The sequence below is a fragment of the Buceros rhinoceros genome, unplaced genomic scaffold, assembly GCF_000710305.1.
Source record: "Buceros rhinoceros silvestris isolate BGI_N320 unplaced genomic scaffold, ASM71030v1 scaffold18920, whole genome shotgun sequence".
NCBI lineage: Eukaryota > Metazoa > Chordata > Aves > Bucerotiformes > Bucerotidae > Buceros > Buceros rhinoceros.
This window is the reverse complement of record NW_010389245.1, coordinates 11,965-30,183: the sequence shown is the minus strand read 5'-3', so window position 1 is coordinate 30,183 and position 18,219 is coordinate 11,965. Positions and strand designations below refer to the sequence as shown.

General features: G+C 39.8%; 1 protein-coding gene across 1 annotated transcript; it reads right to left on the bottom strand.

Moving 5' to 3' along the window:
* Window positions 1-2,309: 2,309 nt before the first annotated feature.
* On the bottom strand, window positions 2,310-17,177 carry LOC104491230 (the record flags this gene model as incomplete). The annotated part of the gene is given in 6 exon segments (XM_010133619.1): window positions 2,310-2,561; window positions 3,533-3,581; window positions 9,017-9,209; window positions 11,089-11,207; window positions 13,618-13,698; window positions 17,053-17,177. Coding segments are annotated over 6 exon segments (819 nt in total), but the record flags the coding sequence as incomplete, so codon positions are not given.
* Between the last annotated feature and the right edge of the window lie 1,042 nt (window positions 17,178-18,219).

The window sequence follows — 18,219 nt, the reverse complement described above, 5'->3', positions numbered from 1 at the left end:
AACCTGTTTGCTGGAATTTTGTTTGTGTGGTGTTTTCCAGCAAAGGTGAATATGAATCTTTTTTTTTTACCCATATCTGAAGATTTGCAAACTTTCACAGGTTTTCATGACTAGCATTAAAACGTGATCTGTGTTTCATACTTTTTATGGCTAATGCTGTCAAGGGTTTGCAAACATCGCTTCGATTTTTTTCACAGTTGAGGTGAGGGGAGTCTCACTTCAGCTGGTGTTCTAGTATGATCTGATGGACAGAGAGCTGCCTCCATGTATAACTGCACCAGCACTGAACTTGAACCAGTCAGGTGGTCTGTATCCTTAACATATGTCTGCCAACCTGTGCATCTTTTCATCTGATTAATCTATCATCAGTCATATTTTGTCTAGCCTAGGATGTAGCTGTGATATTGAAATGCTTTAGCTGATGGCTGCTAATACGTTCCTGAAGTGTAATATGGGTTATATCAGTACTACAAAACACAGTTAAGAAGTCTAAGCTTTAACTAAATCTCTTAAGCAAAGCTAACTAACTCAGGTTAAAACATCAACAAAGATGAAGTAATTTGAACTTCAATTTCACGCAAGAAGCTTGCTTTCACAAGGCTGTACAAACATGCTTAGCAAAAAGTAGATTGAACTGCTGCAAAATATATACAGTAGAAAAGCTGCAGGGACTCTGACTAGTGGTTAACCAGTATTTCCTGAGGGTTTATACCCTCTTTGCTTGTCTTTCATAGTGTGTTTTCACAGGTGTTCGTGTTTGTCTAAGCTACAGCTCCACCTCTTTTGGTACGTAGCAACTGGCCCAAAATCCAAGGTGTGCTGTCCTCTGGAAGATGTGAGCTATGCCTGGTTAAGACCACATGTTTTTCCACTGTAAACTCTTAGTATATATTTTGATTTGTGCCAAGCTTTAAGCTAAGGAGTTAGAAGTGCAAGGAAGCTTGTGCTGTGCAGGCTGTTAAAAGAGCTTGGCCAGGTTTGCTTTGCCTGCTTCTGTTGCATGTAAGCCTGGCAGAGATGGGGAGACCAAATTAAACCAATTATCAATAATATGCTGTTCAGCAAATGCTTCTGTTTACAATGTTGTTAGCAAAGTGGCAGGAGCAATTCAAAGGCTGCAGTCCCTGCAACAAAGCGTTGGCTGCGCACAAACAATGCAGCAAGTGGCCCAGTGAAGGAGAACTGGAGGGGGTGGGGAAGGCAGAGGCAAAAAGTGATTGTCTGTCTCCTGATAATGGGACCAATTTTCACTGCAGCTATGCCAGCTGAGCTCCAGGGAGGCACCAGGGAATCTAGCTCAATGGGCTTTAATTTGTGCATATGTGAATAGATTATACATGACAGGCACGATTCCACATGCCTTCCAAATCACGGCACTGTGCTCAAACCCTAATACATAGATAATGCAGATGTGAGGTAATCAAAGCAACCTTTGTCATACTGAAAACTGAAACTCTTGAGGGCAGAGTTTAATCAATGTATTATTGAAACTAAAATTCCAGTCTTACTGTAGTGATTTTATTACGAGATGCAATATTTAATTCATGAAGAAAACTATGAGTTTTAAAATTGAAATGAGACTCAGAATTTGCTGGTTGATGCAGAATGTAAAATTAATTTTCTATTGGTCATGGGCATCAAAGAAATAGGTTACAAAGAGCAAAAAATCTTTCTCATCTGTTTCTGGATTCCTTTTATCGGATTCTTAATGGTCTCAAAAAATGTTACAAGAGAACACTGCAGATTCACTTCAAGTTGCATCTCTATTTTTACTGAGGAAGGTTTTTCTTCTATTCCTTTAACAATGTATGAAAATGTCAAGCTTCTGAAGGCTGAAGAAAGATTTGAGCATTATTTAAATATATATCCATGAGAAAATTATTACTTTACTATGGTTTTGGTAATATTACCTCCTTTTTGTTCTTTTTTTCAGACAGGTGAATTGCTAGGAGGTGGTAATATATCACATCTATATACATATATAATGGCAGTAATCATTACCCTTGTGCTTGAGCTTGTATGTTTTCCTACAACTTTGGCAAGATTTGCTTTAATTAAAGTAAAGAACCTGCTGATTCAAAAGAAAATACCACAGTGAAATAAACCTGGGTTATATTTGGCTTGTGAGGAAACAAAGGACAATGCCGGATGTGGAGGTGACCAGGATGTTCCATTCCAGCTTTCCTTCCTCATTTAACTTTTCTTTGGCTGCTCCAGCTAGAAATGATGCATGACGGCTGGAACAACAGCAGGCATGGAAGATTTTCATTACCTGCCCCTCTGACACAGTAGCACAGCAATCACCATACCTCCATCTTCCTTCCTGTAGGCTGCTTCTTTCCCTTCCCAGGGATGTTCTTTCTCCTCATGTTCCGTATCTCCTCCCATGTAGGGTTTTGTAGATACTGTTTGCAAAGTCACAGTAGAAGTTAGCTTGTAAATTGGAGACTTGTAACAGTACTTCAGGATGACAAATTGTGCAGTGTCTTCCTGTAGCTCAACAAACTCTAGTACCTCCACACATTGTGGTTCATGTGTTTGTTCAGACTCTGGCTTTTCATCTGTAGAAAAGCAAAAGAATAACTGGACTTCTTGTTGGCAAGGAAGAGATAACCGCATGTGATATTTTGAGCACCAACCTCTCATAGACTGGTGAACCAGGGCCTCAATCTCTGTGGTTATCTGTGTACAGACTTCAGTAAGAGTGCTTGAGTTTGCAGAAGTGGCTGGGGACAGTTGAATCTATATTTAAGAGTAGATTTCAAATTCTTCTTAAACCTGAGCTGCTTTGCTTGGTGATCTAGTTGGCTTGTCCTGAAATGTAAGTGGTGAGTTTTGAGTCGGGTGCAAATATGACCCACTGACTAATGTGACAATAGCCTTTATGCCAGAGTTCATTGTATCTGTGGTGGAGGTACCGCTTCCATCCTTCACTGTACAGTGTACGGAGGGATGAAACCATTTAATACTGAAGGGACACACCAACAGCAGAAACCACAGATTGAAACCAACCACCATGCTGTACTCTGTCCTGGTAACCTCTATGTGTTGCTGCATGATACTGCTTCTTTCTTTACACTTCTTTTGGGCAAATTTAGTTTTTAAATGCAAATGTAGTGTTAATACACATACTACATCCCTTCTTAAACCTTACCATTTATTTTTTAGAAAAACATTTAAAACATGGACCAGGTATAAGATGACTTTGTAAGATTAGCAAGGAGAGTCAAACATGAGTGTTGGGAAGGAACGAAGATCCTCATTAGTTTTTTTACAACTTTTGTGGTATCTCTTTTATTTCAAGTTCCTGCTGTGGCATCAAGTGAAATCATTCAAAAGAAGTTTCTTAACTTGTTAAGAGCAAAGGAAAACTTTAAAACATGAACTCTGCATGTTCTGTAACTACAAAACAAATACAAAGATTCACAATCCAGATTTCAGTTTCACAACTTTTAATTAAATAATAAAAGTGCAACATTTTTGGAAGGCCTGATTTACTTTTTAAACTGCAGACAATACAGTTTCGACTCACTATTCTGGCTTAAACTCAGGGCCTGGAAATCCAGGTGAATAATTTTATCCTGAAAGTATAAAAACTCCACGTTGAAAAAAAGTGCTCCTAATAATTCAGGAATATTTAAGTAACATTTTATTGAGGTAAGCCTAAAGAAATAATAAAATGAATACACTCATACTTGGTGTTTGTCCAGTTAAACGGGGGATGATGGTGAATACCAGATTAGTCATTCCTAATTTGGACAAACCCTGATTGTTTCTGTATTCATAATTTTTCCATGGTAACCAACATGGATTATTGAGTTGTGACCCTTTTGCTGGGCTCTGTGTATTCCTATTGACCCTTACAAGAGCTATTTTAGTGTTAAATACTGCCAGGCAGTGAGTAACCATTTTTCCACTTTGCCAAAGGAATATGTGGCTTTACTTCTTCCTTGCATCAGCTATGGCCTCAGATTCATCTTCAGTGAACCAGTTCAACTCATTAACCCACTGGAAAACTATTCTCCTTTCTATTGAAAAAATAAAGTTTTCCTTTGTGACTTTTATCCTGGAGCTGACATTGCTCAGGGTTTAGAGAGCACCGGTACTGGTGTAAGACAAACAGAATGGAAGAGGGGTGCAAGGAGAGGGGTAAAAGTGGGAGAGTGAGCTCTTGTTTCCCATGGCAATGAGCTGGTAGTTGAGCTGAGTCCAGTCATCTTTAAAACTTCATAATGAGTTTTCTTTTGACTTGGTTTCTTAATTAAAGTTTATTATACCTATCGCAACTGCTGTGAAAATAAAGCTGCTAGACTGGATTTACAGTAGTGAAAATGGAAGCAGAATTTGAACCTCAGAATTAACATTTCCTGCAAATCTTAACAGTCTTTATTATAGTGGTACTTCAGTTCTCTGTTGTTTCAAGTATTTAGCTTCAAGTATTAATCACACCAGTGATTACAGTAGCAAAGTGTTTTAACTTTGGAGCCAGGGATTTGAAGAGAGTACCATTTCAATTTAATCATAAGGCAAGTGGCATTTGGACAAACATTTCAGGTTATTACCATCCTAATCTGAAGCTTTGAAAGAAGAAAAGGAAGCAAGAACTTTGGTTCGATGATATAACTTGTTAAGGATAGCTGGCCCCTTAGAGAGTGATGATCGAGCCTGGAACCATGTGAAGTGGTGGACTTCAGGGGTGTTTGACTACAGTCACAAGGACATAGGACATTTTCATTTAAAAATATAATTTTTATTAAAGCCAAGCTGGCATCTTTCTCCTGATAGCGAGGGAAGTTTTGGTTCATTAAATTACCGTCTTTCTGTCTCTGGTTTAAAGGGTGCATAACCTTTCTTTTAGAAAGAAGCTACTGTTGGAGGGAACAGTTTGCTGAGCTTGCCTGATGTGATTGCTGTAACAGAGATGCACAACAAAGGCTGAGTTTGTCTGTCCTGGCACTCTCCCATCATGGCTGGTGATTTGAGATGGCCTTCATCCAGTCGTGGAACTCTGCGAGTGGCCACTGCATGGGCATCACCCGCTCTGTGCTGGGTCTGGGCCTACTCGCTGCAGTCTAGGACACGGATTGCCACAGCACATTGGACCAGTCCCACTATTGCCTTGGACAAACAGGAATCCTCCTTGCTTCTTGATCCAGGCACTTAGGTATGGTGAAGCTTTTCTCTCTGGTGTGGTGGGTTTGGGGATTCTGCCCTGGGAAGCTGTGGATTTTCTGAAGCCAGGAGTTTGCAGTTTTACAGCAGAGTCACTGGTGGTTTATAGTAGCTGTTGTTTCTACTCTTAGTTCCGTACTCTGAAGAGTACGGAAGAGTACTACTATGTACTACAGAGTACATAGTCTTATATTTTAGAGTTCCTTTGCTTCGGAAAATAAGTTTTCATCATTAGCATTTCAAAAATTATTCACTGCAATTCATATTGCAAACGAGAAAGGAGAAAATATCTTAGAAATCATTTTCAAGTGCAAGGAGGTAAATAGTTGTTGCCGGGGTGTCTGCTTGGGAAGCTGGCAGCCTCCAAAATGATTACACATAAACACTACCTCAGAGAAAGGAAGAGCTAATACTGGTTCAATGCTTGGTTTCGACTGATACCTCTTCTGAGGGAACTGCTGCTACCCTGCTTGGCTATGCTAAGATCAGTTTGTGATTATAACACACATTTTCTTTTGAAGAAGTGTAGTTAAAAAATAAGAAAAGAAATAAGAATAAGGCTTTCAGAACATAAGTGTCTGTCCCCTGAAGCGTAGATCAATGATGGTCTAAAAGACTGGTAGCTTATAACGTGCCGAGAGATGATGGGTCACATGGTGCTGTTTCTCCTTGTTTCAAGCTGCTAAATCCCATTAAAAGGGAAGCTGGAAACAAATTTTATGTATTTGCAGTATTTTTGCTCTGTGAATGCATATACTGTGACTAACAAAAAAATTGCATAGAATCATGAGTAAAGAAGGAAGTGTCTCTGTGGTGGGACGGCATTAGTCCACCAAGTGCTCTCCCTCATTTGTAGCAACTGGCTCAGAGGCTTCAGAAAGCCTCTGAAGCCTTTCCAAAACCCCCACTCCGAAGTATTTGCTGTCAGCCAACTGGGTCCTCACTGAGGAGACCTTGGATACTGAGATGAAAATTTTCATTTGGGAAAAAACCCTCAGATCTTAATCAAATCAATTAGTTATGCTACAGTTGCTCGCTTACAGTCCTTTTCCCAGTTAGGCCCCTTATTTGCCAGCTGTTACAAACTCAGAGGAGTTTTGTTGGTAATTATAAAGGAAATGGCTTTTATGCTATTTTGCTTTATGCTTTTTTCACTATACTGAAGACATGGTGACTTTAATACCTACACTCTTGCCAAATACTTAAACCCCTGGTATCCTAAATTATGTAAGTCCTTCCACCTGATTCTCCCAGGCACCCTAGTTCATTCTGGAGCTCTGCTTACAATTTCTGCTGAGTTTAGCTGCATAGTTGAAAAGATTATCACCCTCACAAGTCTAGTCTTTTCCAATGCTGGAAGTTATCATTCATGTAGGAACAGTGGTGTTTTGCCTTAACTACAGAAATCAATGTATGCTTATGCACAGGATTGCAATCACAAAATAATTTTATGACACCCTGTTCTGATGGTCCACCATGCCAGGAAAGGAGTGATTTCCAGAATAAGGGCAAAGCAGAAGGCTGAGGACAGTAAAGTTTCCAGATGCCTTTGTTATCCAAGAGGGAGTAAAAGCCCTTTGCCGATTCCTAAATTGCTTTCACAGAAGACTACTGGAATAAGGCTATTTTTGGAACTCTGTCTTGTTCTAGTTGTTCTTTCTCTTTCCATGGTGGCCATGATCTCTCTCTTTTTCCTTCATCTTACTTTTCACACCTTCTTGTTTCTGTTGCTTTCCTCTTTTTCTGTCTTGTTTAGATGTTTGGTTCTTAAATTGTTCATCCTGCTAGAAAAGAGAAATGAATATAAATACATGTAAAATAAAGAACCTGTCACTGCCTTGATTTGCTAACCTTCTATGATTTATTTTCAGGATTATTTCCTCGGCATCAAAGCTCAGCTAGCAAAGAAAGGTGACAAGTGGTTGCTAGTGATGCTACTGCTGTCCCTGTCCAGAGCAAAGGAAGGCAATTCTTCCTTTCTTTCATTCATTAGTCAGAGCCTGACCATTTCCATTGGTCAGGCCGGTGGGTAGGCTGGTTCAGATAAATTGTTTCTTTAGTTAGGATCAGTGAAGAACGTAAAAAGATTCTCACTTTCTCCTGCTGTGACTGGTAAGAAGCTTTATATTGCAACAGAGGGAGGACAGAAGAATGCTGGATGAGAAGAATGACTTGTCATTTATTAAAGGTTGACCATGAACTGGTGTCAGGTGAACTGTAAAAGTATAGAGGGATCACCCAATAGTACAAATTATTGCAGATCTTGCCAAATACTTCTACTGATCCTATTTTCAGCTGTAACTTTACTGGATTTCCCCTGTTCACTTGAAGTCTGTGGCAGGTATCTGCATCAGGTTTGCTTAATTGTCTTTTAAATGTTCTTCAAAATGAGTCAACCATTTCTGAAATGGAGACTGGAAAAGTGCTTTCTAGTGACTACTTCTTGCAGATGTTCTAGTACCTATTAATTACAGAGCACAGACTGAACATTTGATGTGGGGAAGGTTGCAGGATATGTCTACTTCACCATAATTTCAGTACTCTCTGACTATGAAGCACCTGGTTTTACAACCTTACTATTTTTAATACAAATTTTTGGTTTGTAATGATACCTTCACAGCTTTAATAGCTGCCTAATATTTTCCATTGTAGAAGCCTCTCTTTTAGTGGCATGTTTCTTTGTCAAGCCTTAACTGTCTGGGTTGAAGCTTTCTATATTTGCTTTTTGCCTCAGACCCAATAGTTTTGGGAAGCTTTAGTAACTTTGATGTAGCTGGATTCAGGAATTATCTTCAGACAGAAGTTGGGGAGAGGTTGTTTCTTGTTTACGGTGCGACAATTTTTATGGCTTTTTCTTTTGCGTGCTTTGCCTTTCCTGGGCAAATCCTCTGGAATTAGAATTGGGACCAAAGATATGGCAAAAGGATAGTCCTGGAATAAAAGAAATACTACTTACTGTCCTCCAAAGACTTGGACAGATTTGGATGACCTACACCTTTGAAAATCTTTTTTCATATGTTCAGGGACTAGAGGCTTCAAAAAGGCTTATTTCAGTGGCCTCAGGCTAGAGGTAATGAGTAAAGCAGTGAATATCGTGAATATATATATATATATATATAGTCAATATAAGCCATACCCCCTATATATTGAATCAGACACACAGGACAGAGGACATACCTCCCAATTCCAGACACATGACCATGGAGGCCCAGCAGTTCATGCTGATCCCAGCTCCCTGCCTGGTGGGCAGTGCTGCAGATTCCCTCTGGTTTGTTAGGGAGGAAAGTTGGGAGTTTGTGCAGGCTCAAAGCCAGGGTGTTTGGGCATGGAAAGGTTAATGACAGTCAATGTTCTTGCTCTGGGAAAGCTGGTTAATACCTCATATAGCCATTTTGTTCTTGTTTTCTTTACCTCAATTACTAATGAAAATAAGAAGCTGGTTGCTTTTCACAGGATGGCCACTGTAGGTTTTGGAGCCCTCAATGCATATGCCCATTTGGTTACCTTAAAAGTTGCTGCAGCGTTTGGCTGCTTCTCTCAGAGAACTGGAAAGCCATTGCTGCTTTTTTCAAAAATTGTTTTTAGATTTATTCCTGAGAGTGCCATCTCTGTGTGGTGGACAGTCTGACTGTAGAAACTTCAGCAATTATGGCTCGCCTAATAAAGTGTGAAGAGTGCTCTGGGATTCATTTGATAGGAATAACTGTATAACGAAAGGCTGTTAATTGTGTGGCTGGCTGCCACGTGCTGTTAATCCCCAGTGCAAAAGCACAGCGAAATGTACTCTATGGGCAGTTTCACTCTAGAAATAACTGGGAAGGGAAGAACAGAAGCTCAGGGCTACCTTTCGGCTCTGTGATTTACACCACCCATGAGGATATCTTGCAATGTTGGCCATGTATTTTTCAGCTCGTTGCCAATCCTTATGCCATCGCCGAACTCAATACTGAGGCTGGAACTTTGTAATTCTATCCAGAGTGGCGTGATTCTCCTGGTTCATTCTCCGCAGCTCCTGCTTTTGTTTTTGTCCATTTAAACTAGGGAGGAAAACCATATAAGCAGAAACCAACTTCTTCAGGCTTGTTCATGTTCCCGTGCCTGGGAACCCAGAACATGAAATATCTGTCAATCTTGTGTCAGCGGAAAATTTGCCTAAGGTTTTATAAACTTTCCTATAGGGACTTGCTCCTCCGTGATCTGCATTAACTGGCCATTGCAACGCAATCCTTTGTGCTTCTCAGGAAGATAGTCTTTGTTCAGTATCTTCCAAACATAGCCCTGTCTATGTGGAGGTTTGGTACATTTTGCAAGAGGAAAAATGCTAGTTTTGGATTAATGCCAACCCTTCAGTCTTGGAATTATTGTAGTGCAGTACTCTTGGTGAGGGCATGGCTGTTGTCTGAGATGCTTAACAATCAGTTTCAGTTGCTTTTGTTTATACATTTATTTTGTGTACAAACCTGATCAACCAAGTTGGAAAGCCTGAAGATAATGGAGATAGGCATACTGCCTCGAATGCCGTGGAAACTTTCAGTGATTTCTTAGACTACTTTCCCAGGCAGCTGAGCTGATCTTTTAGCAATCTCTCACCAAAAAAAGGGAAAAACTTGCTCTTTTCCTTCCCCTGTTCATCTCCCCACTGCTTACAGCTGTGTGGTCTTCTCCAGCCCTTGCATCACCCCTGGAATTCATCACTTTGCAGAAAGTGGCAGAAAAACTAACCAGGTTCGTTTGTTTTTCTTGGGTTAGTTTTCTGATGCTGTCTCAAGTTTAATTAGCTAATGGAGAGGTTTGATGAAAACCAGAGCTGATCCAAAGAAAACAAGAGTTTGACGCTTGAATCAGGAAGAGAGAGAGGGAATGAAAAGGGGGAGGATGCTCTTCTCCTTCCAAATCTTGTGGAATCACACCTTCAGCAGTGGAGTTAACTGATGCTTGTCAGTGCCTGCACTGATCTGGGTATTATTCACGAGTGACAAGTCATAAGTGGATTTGTATGATGTGGACATGACCAACACTTTTTTCAAATAATTTGTCTTCCCAAGAAACTGTGTAAATGTCAGGATACTTGTGATGGTGATGTGTAGTAAGTTCTACCTAGGTCACTTGCACCTGAGCTGCATTTTTCTGTCTGGAGACACTTTAGTGCCCAATGAGCAGTCATTCCGTCATGAAGTGGTCTGTCTGTAAATGAATCACAGGAGGTAATAGCTGCCACCTGAGTTACACAAACCATTCTCTTCACTTCAAAAGCCTGTCCCTGCTCTTGACTGGTTTGCTATGCCCTATTTGGGGTGTGAATTTCCTCCTGAATCAAAAATATGTAATGTCGTTCTCTCTAGTGACAAAACCTCGAGGCGTATTTTGCTTAGTCTCCTTTGAGAAGTAAAATGTATTTTGATTTCTGCCTGCTTCCTGCTCCACTTTTCTTTCTAATTTTAATTCTATTTTTTTCTCTGGTTTTAATTCATCTATAAGCTTTGGATCTCCCGCTTTCCGGTGGTGTCTGTAGGAACAACTGGCAAAGTCAGCAGCAATGAGTCACTTAGCAGGAACAACAGCTTTGCTGAGACATAATAGGTTTGCTTCATTTATTTCCCTTAAAGTAGGGCAATGTTCTCTCTCTCTTCCTCTCTGTCTCCCCCCCACCTCTCCCCCACCCCCTTTTTTTCAGTCCCTCAGTTATTAAATTGAAAAACAAATTTAAAGCCATCTTCTCTTCAACAGAGGGTAGGAGGAAAATGACCCGGCACTGGATTTCATGTGACAGGATAAGAAAATGGCTTTCTGCAGTGTTGATTATACCTTAGGCTGCCTTTTAAAATAAGTGTCCTCACAGAGCAGATTATCCTTAGCTATGTTTGTCACTCGGAAAGTAACCTGATAACTACATAGAAATAGTGCTGCTGATATTACCTTTTGGCCTTACAGTCATTTTTGTTGTGGACTTGTCCCTTTGTTCTCATGATGAAGGACACCTTCTTCAGCCGCAAATGGTTTCCTCTTTTGATGACAGAAAGTCGGTCTTCTTCCAACTTTGTGTGCACAAGAGATAAAGAATTGCTTCTGTTTTTTACAAAGCCATAGCAAGCACCAGTGATGTACCATGGACTCTCAACAGGGTATTCAAAATCAATGTCCCTTTCTCTCCACAGAGTACGACAAATACTGCTCAGGTAAAGTTCTTTGCTAGTGCTGAGAGAACCCATTTTTTTACCATTTTAATGGTGATACAATGAGAGAAAGCCCTTTACAAGGCTGTGAATTTGACCCTGAAACACTTGCCTGCAACCACAGCAGCAGCCTGTATGATTACCAAATATATTTTATCAGCGTCAGTATTATTTCTATAAATATTTGTCTGTGTATTTTCCAGGTTCATCATTATCATTGATGTCTCTAGCAGCCTTCATAGACTCTCATCAAATTCTAGGATTGTGATGGACAGTGTACAAAACCATGACTGGACTCATTCAGACTCCTTGAAGTCAATGGGCCTTTTTCCATTATCTTTGGTGAGCTTTGGATCAAATGGTAATTTTCCCATTGAGTTCAGTGAGATTTGGATTAGGTCCAGTTGCAGGCCATTTTTGTCTTGGAGGGGCTGCAGGCTAATGTAAGAGGAGAAGCAACAACTGGATGTAATAAATGGAAAGTGAGCTATGAGGCAGTATAAGTTAGCATTGTTAGCATGATTTCAAGACTTTCCACATTTGTTTTTAAAATGAAGTTAACTGTCAAAAATGGGATGAAAATTGAGAAAGTCCTGTGGAGGAGGGAGAATCCTTTTGGATATCCTGGGGCATTGTCTAATTTGCTAAAAATGTTACTACCTTGGTTTTCAAAGACCACCAATCCATGATAAAAGTGTGTTTGTGGCAATTGTGAAGGAATGGGGGAGAGGTGAAGAGGAAATCTTGTTTTCAAGGTTATGAGAGTCCCAAGAATGCCTTCTCCAGCAGGGCTGAGTTGGAAGGTAACCAGAGGGAGGCTGGATAGAGGAAAGCACTATTTTCATAGCTGGACTTCAACATCTCATTCTCAGCAGCCTCTCAGAACAGAATCACTGAAGAAGTAGTCTTGTTTCAAGCATATTATTTCACTCTTCTCCACCCTCCCCTTCCTTTTTTTTTTTTCCCCCCCGTGTTTGAGTCGAGGCACTCCAAAGATATTACAAATCTTGTATAAAATGAAGAGGAAATCTTGCTCTGATATTTTTGAGTGACTAACATTAGAGTAGCAGTTTTCAGTAGGGAATCTAGTGCATCTGCCTTGTTTGCTGGCATTTATAACCAAAGCAGGTCAGATGCTGGTCACACTGTAGTAGAAAGGTACCTAAAACTGGTACGTTAAGTGACCCCATCATGCTCTGAATAACCCTGAAGAGAATGACTATAAAGAAGAACTGGTTACTAGAAGATTGCAACATTAAAGGGTTCTTTTTCTTTCTTTCTGTAGCAGTTGGGAAAGAAGGAGGATGAGAAAGGGATTAGGAGCACAGTCTCACTTCCAGGACAGGCAGTTCAAAGGAATACGGCTAGGAGTAGTGGGTTCTTACAGGTGGGTTCTTTTGTTAACCTGGTGGGGGTTCGGGTTATGCATTGTTTCAATTTCAAAGGAACTTTATCAGTGTTATTTTTACGGTAATAGGAAAAAAATTAACAGCAGTGATTGAATCCACATCCTAATATAGCATATGACTTTATGCATGGAAGAAAAATTAATTGTTTTGTTAGTGAAATGATTTTAAGGTGCCTGGGGATTATTATGTCGCACAGTGAGATGATAAACAATTTTAAGGAAATTAATTCTGAAATCCTTACATGGGCTATACTCCCATTGCCTGAGGGGCACTGTGTTGGAAATTAAGTCTTTGACAGGGTTTAGCTGCACATATTTTATACTGTGCTCACATTTAGGGTTTTTAAATGTTGTTTTTTCCTTTTAGTGAGAGAGTTAATTAGGTAACAATTTATTTTCCACTCTCATCTTTTAATAAAAATTTGCCTCTTGGGAGCAGTAAGATTTTGAAGGATAACTGCCAGTCAAGGCTACCCATTGTTATTCCTTGTGCTTTGAATAAGTTAACATCCTATTATTCAGTTCATTGCTCTGTGTGTATCTTGATGATTGTGCTGTTCTTGTTATTTCTGATGGTTTTTTCATGGTTGCACAGAAACACCTTTTAGAAGGCTATTTGATCACTTTAGCACTTATTAATCTGAAGCGCTCTGATTTCATCAATAATCATAAAGATAAAATAAGTTATTTAATGCTGCTGGGAGTGTGCTATTCATGAATCCTGACAGTCTGTCACAACAATCACCGCACTGAGGAAAAGAAAAGGCCCTGAAATTGTGACCATCTGGATAGTCTCTTTGTTTTCTTTGAGAGGAGACGTGAAGGTAAGCATGCTAGTGCTCACTGAAATAGCCAATGCTATACCTTCAGCTTCCCTAACTTCGGATGAAGGTGGCTGTATACTGCAGGGGCACTTGTGTCCACTAATGGTTTTGCTGCTTGGATCTGCAACAGAAATGAAATGTTTATCCATTTTTGTTAGAAATACCCTTGCATATCATTATCTTTCAGTTGTCATGTTCTGTTTTGTTAGCCATCAGTAACACTATTAAACATATGATTCATTATATCAGCAAAGGCAGACTTGCCCAGAAGAGGAGTGGTGGGAAATGAAAATGTTAAAGGCAGTTGTTCTAAAGTTGTCTGGAGATACAAAGTGCTCTTTGAGTTGGAAAAATGTAAAAATACATACAGCCCAGTTGCAGAGGTGTTGATGTTATGATACAGAAAAGAATGTCTAAGAGAAGACAGTCAGTTTTTATTAGGCATCCAGCAGAAATAAAAAGACTAGTGTGAGAAAGCTCTAGGTACTCCTAAGCTGTGTCGGGTCTTCCAAAAGGATGCATATTTAGGATGCTGCCAGAAAGAGGTAAGAATACTGGAAAATTACTTTTTGTGTTGAAACTATTCCCAGGCCTCTTCCTAGTACTTCAGAATGATCATCAAAAGCAAATTGTGGATCTGATTATTCTAACGGAGTTGGTAGTTCAGTGCCACAATAGTATTTATCTCCTAAATAGTGTATGACCTAAATAGCCACGCAATATATGATGAAAAAGATAATCTGTGAGCTGTCCTGGGCTGAAGAAGCCCCATGAAAGAAAAGCTGGTAATGGGGAGTGGAGCAAGACAAGATTTAGAGGGGAGACCGCTCTCTCAGACCGGGGTCCTGCCGGGAGTGAGATTGGATCAGTTAAAATGATACCATGATTTTGTCATGAAATACATGTAATAAACTTCCTCCCTGTCATACCTGGTACTTGAACTTTTCCATCTCAGGCAGAGTCAGGCTATTTGGAACCATTTTTCAGTGATATAGAAGGAAGAGAGAAATACTTGCTATTAAAAAAAAAAAAAAAAAGAGGCTGCCATGCGAAAGCACCAGGTACAGCACTAGCGCAGCCCCCACACAGCAAGCGTCTCACCAAAACGTTGCCTGAGTCCAGCAGAAGTTTTCCATGTCTCTTTCTGTAGCAGCTTTGTGGTGAGCCGAGGATCAGACTTGACTCTGTTGTACATACTACCAGGACAGGTTCCTTGCTTTTTTAAGAGGGTGAATAATTTACAGCATTGACTGTGGCTGTTTAGAAATTTCTAGCTTTGTCTGAAATTCACTTGAACTGCTTGGCTTCTTGTAGAAACAACTGCTTTTTTTGTGGCAATTGTCTCTGAGGGGATGGGATCCCAGAAGGGGCTAACTGTTGCAACTCCAGCTGATTTCAGGGGGAGATGGGAACGCTTATCTTAATCCTTTCTAGATCCCATCATGCTAAGTAGCTGGTTTTTACTGGATAGCAGAAATCTCTAATGGTTTTGGTGCTTTTGGCCTCTGCTGCTGCTCTCTCCTTTGCTTCTTCAGGTGCTATCATGCTATTAAGTTATTTTAAAAATAACTTTAAGAAGACAGACAATTTGTAAAAGAGGATTGTTATTGTATCAGTCAGCAGAAATCACTGAAGAACAAAATATGATTATATTTTGCAAACCCCAATTTTAATTTATAGATATGCAGACTATTTCAAACTTGAACAACAAAGGGTGGGTTTAGAAACAACATTTCTTCTGTAGAATTCACATCAATATAATTTCATTTTCTAGAAAGTATTATGATTAATTTATCTTCTTCCTTAAATGAGCAGAGGAAAAGGTAAAACCTGTTATTTTTTTAAGCCCACCCTATTCTCTGTTGTGACACTTTCCAGAGACATGGTGGTTTTGAAGCAATTTTATATTTAATTTTATGCAGAATGTGACAGAGCAGAGATGTAACTATGTTTTTTCCCCTGTTCCTTTCTTCCATTAAGAAAACAACAAAATTATTCAGACTAGAAGCACTGCTCCTGAATACATAAAAACATGCTGGCATTTTTTTATACCTTTGCATCATGGAGAAAATGGTAACTTAGCCTTAAACTTTGCCATCTTTTTAGTGGTCTTCTCCAAGGAGATATGTTACATTTTTTTTCTTCCTTGCTTCCTGTTTTTACCCTTTCTCTCTTGCTCTGGTTCATTTTTTTGTGAGCTCCTTCAATGCAAAGCCTGCACATCGCCAAGCAGAGGTCCTAACATTTTCTTGGAGAGATCCCTGTCTCTCTTGGCAGGGCAAAAGCCTGTGCCACAGTGGGCTCTGTCTTTCAGGACAACCTGCCAAATTGCCTGGCTGCTTTCAGGTAACCCAGTCCGCAGGTACCACTGCTCTGGTAGCTGGCATTCACTGCAGCGACCTTGAATTCATGCCAGTGGAAGGCACAGTGAAAATTCTGGGCAACAATCGTGGGAATTGAGGAGCATGCCGACATGACAATACAGGGATGCTTGAAAAGGCTGCTCTTTGGCTGCTGCAGACCTTGTTAGTCCCTACTTGAGCTGTGTGTGAACCCGGTAATAAGTAACAAAATTCTGTACTTTCTAAGACATCCTTTGCCCAACTTTTATCCTGCACTCAGAAATTAACACTTGTGTTTAATCAAAGGGAATTTGAGTAGTGAAGAAATGTTTTGTTCTCTATAAATACATTTCTTCACTATATATTGTGATTATATCTAACCTCTATTCTTGGCCTCTGAATGCTTTAGCACATACATGAAGTGTTCTGCATTCTGAACAAAGGAGAGTTCTGTATGCACAACGGATGCCAAGAGTATGTCAGATACACTAAAATCAGTTCCCTGCTTTAAAAGAGCCACTGTTTAAATAGCCATGCTTGTATACAATAGCAAGCCTCTTGAGGTTAATTCACACAGAAGGAAATTTATTTACTTATTTCAATATTGTCAATTTGGTTAGAAAAATATGTCACATTCAATTTTCTACCTCATCTTTAACTTTTTTTTCACCTGCAAGTCAAATTATGGGAACAATGGAAGGAAGGAAGGAAGATATTTTTTATACAATAAATGAAACAAACCCAGTCTGGAAATAATGAAGAACTATTTCTTCGTATTAAAGCTAATTATATTGTGATACAATCTTCCTAAGGCAGCAATACAGTTGAATCATCACTGACGGTATTCGCTACTTAGGGATTTACAAGAGGGACTAGTCCCGCATTACTACTGAATTGGAGCAGAGGACTGACTGAATCTTTTTCACTTCTAAGTTTGGTGAGCAGCATTATAACTCTAAATGGACACAAAAGCGACACCTGTATTTGCCGGATATTCTTAAAATATGTCTCTTGTACCTTATTGCTGATCAGTAGCTTTAACAACGGTATTGAGTAGAGAGATGCTGTGGCCTTTTTGGGTAAGCTTATTCTTTCATGAAGGCCTCTGCTCTTTATCAAATGGTTGTACCTACCCTTTTCTTGTGTTCTTCATAATTTGCTTTGTCCCATTTTAGCTGAAGATATTTGTTGCTGCATGATAGAATTGGCTGGTCGGTTTGATGTGTCTTGCACAAAATAAAGTATCTATGAATCTGGGCTTTCAAAAAAAACCCAAAAACCAAAACAAACTATGAGTAATACTAGTCTGCGCCTTTCCTAAAGCAAAGCCCTGGAGACTTGTGGTATGTTTGTAGCCGGTCACGTGAGGGTTGTCATGGCATCGCTGCTCAGAAAAAGAATGAATAGCTGGTGGTAGCATTTCAAACGATACATTTAACAAATAGCAAACAATAACTGAACCTTATAGCAAAGCATTCCAAAGAGTATTTTATTCATATATAAAATAGATTACCAATGATACTTCACTAACCAGACCTACCTCCCACTGGTGAAGGAAAGACAGCGGTGTAAGCTATTAATAATGCTTCGCACACTACCGTAAATATGCAGAGGACTGTATAATGGGCTATATTTGCTGAGCCTTGAATTGAACGGCATGCCTCAGTAATGCTCCGAGCAAACCCACAGTGGGAGGTGTCATCTTTTGCACTGCAATAACTTGTTTAAAACATTTTTTTCATCAATAGTTCTGTTTTTTTAATAGTCTTTTCACCATTCTTTATCTGCATGCTAATTGCTAATGAATTACAGAAAACTCAAACAGACTTCCAAAAGCCAGTTAATTACCAAGCTGACCACTGATTCTCACACAGGGCCACCTTGGCTTTCATTCTTTGTAGGCAACATTTGGCAGGGAGATGAATGGGCAAAGATGTTTTTTGGGGCCAGCCCCAAAATGGAAAAGGTGTTTCTGCTCATTGAAGCTCAGCTTGGCCTCCTCCAAAGCTGGTCTTGAGCTGATACAGTTAATTTGATCTTTCTGTCCTTGTGTGGAGCACCCTGAAACTGGGTCCAGCAGACTGCTGAAGGGCTTTGCTTTTGGCTCAAGCATTTTCTTGATAAAGCCTGTAGTTCTTAAGGAGAAGATCTGAATTACAACTTGCAGGTCTTAGGGGTCATTTAAAACAGGTAGGATAATGTACATTATATAAAAGCACTGGGAAGTAAGGAGGGAACCTATGGCTGGCAGTAACAAAAATCACTAGCCAGAATGGATCTGTAAGAGGATGTTTTAGCAT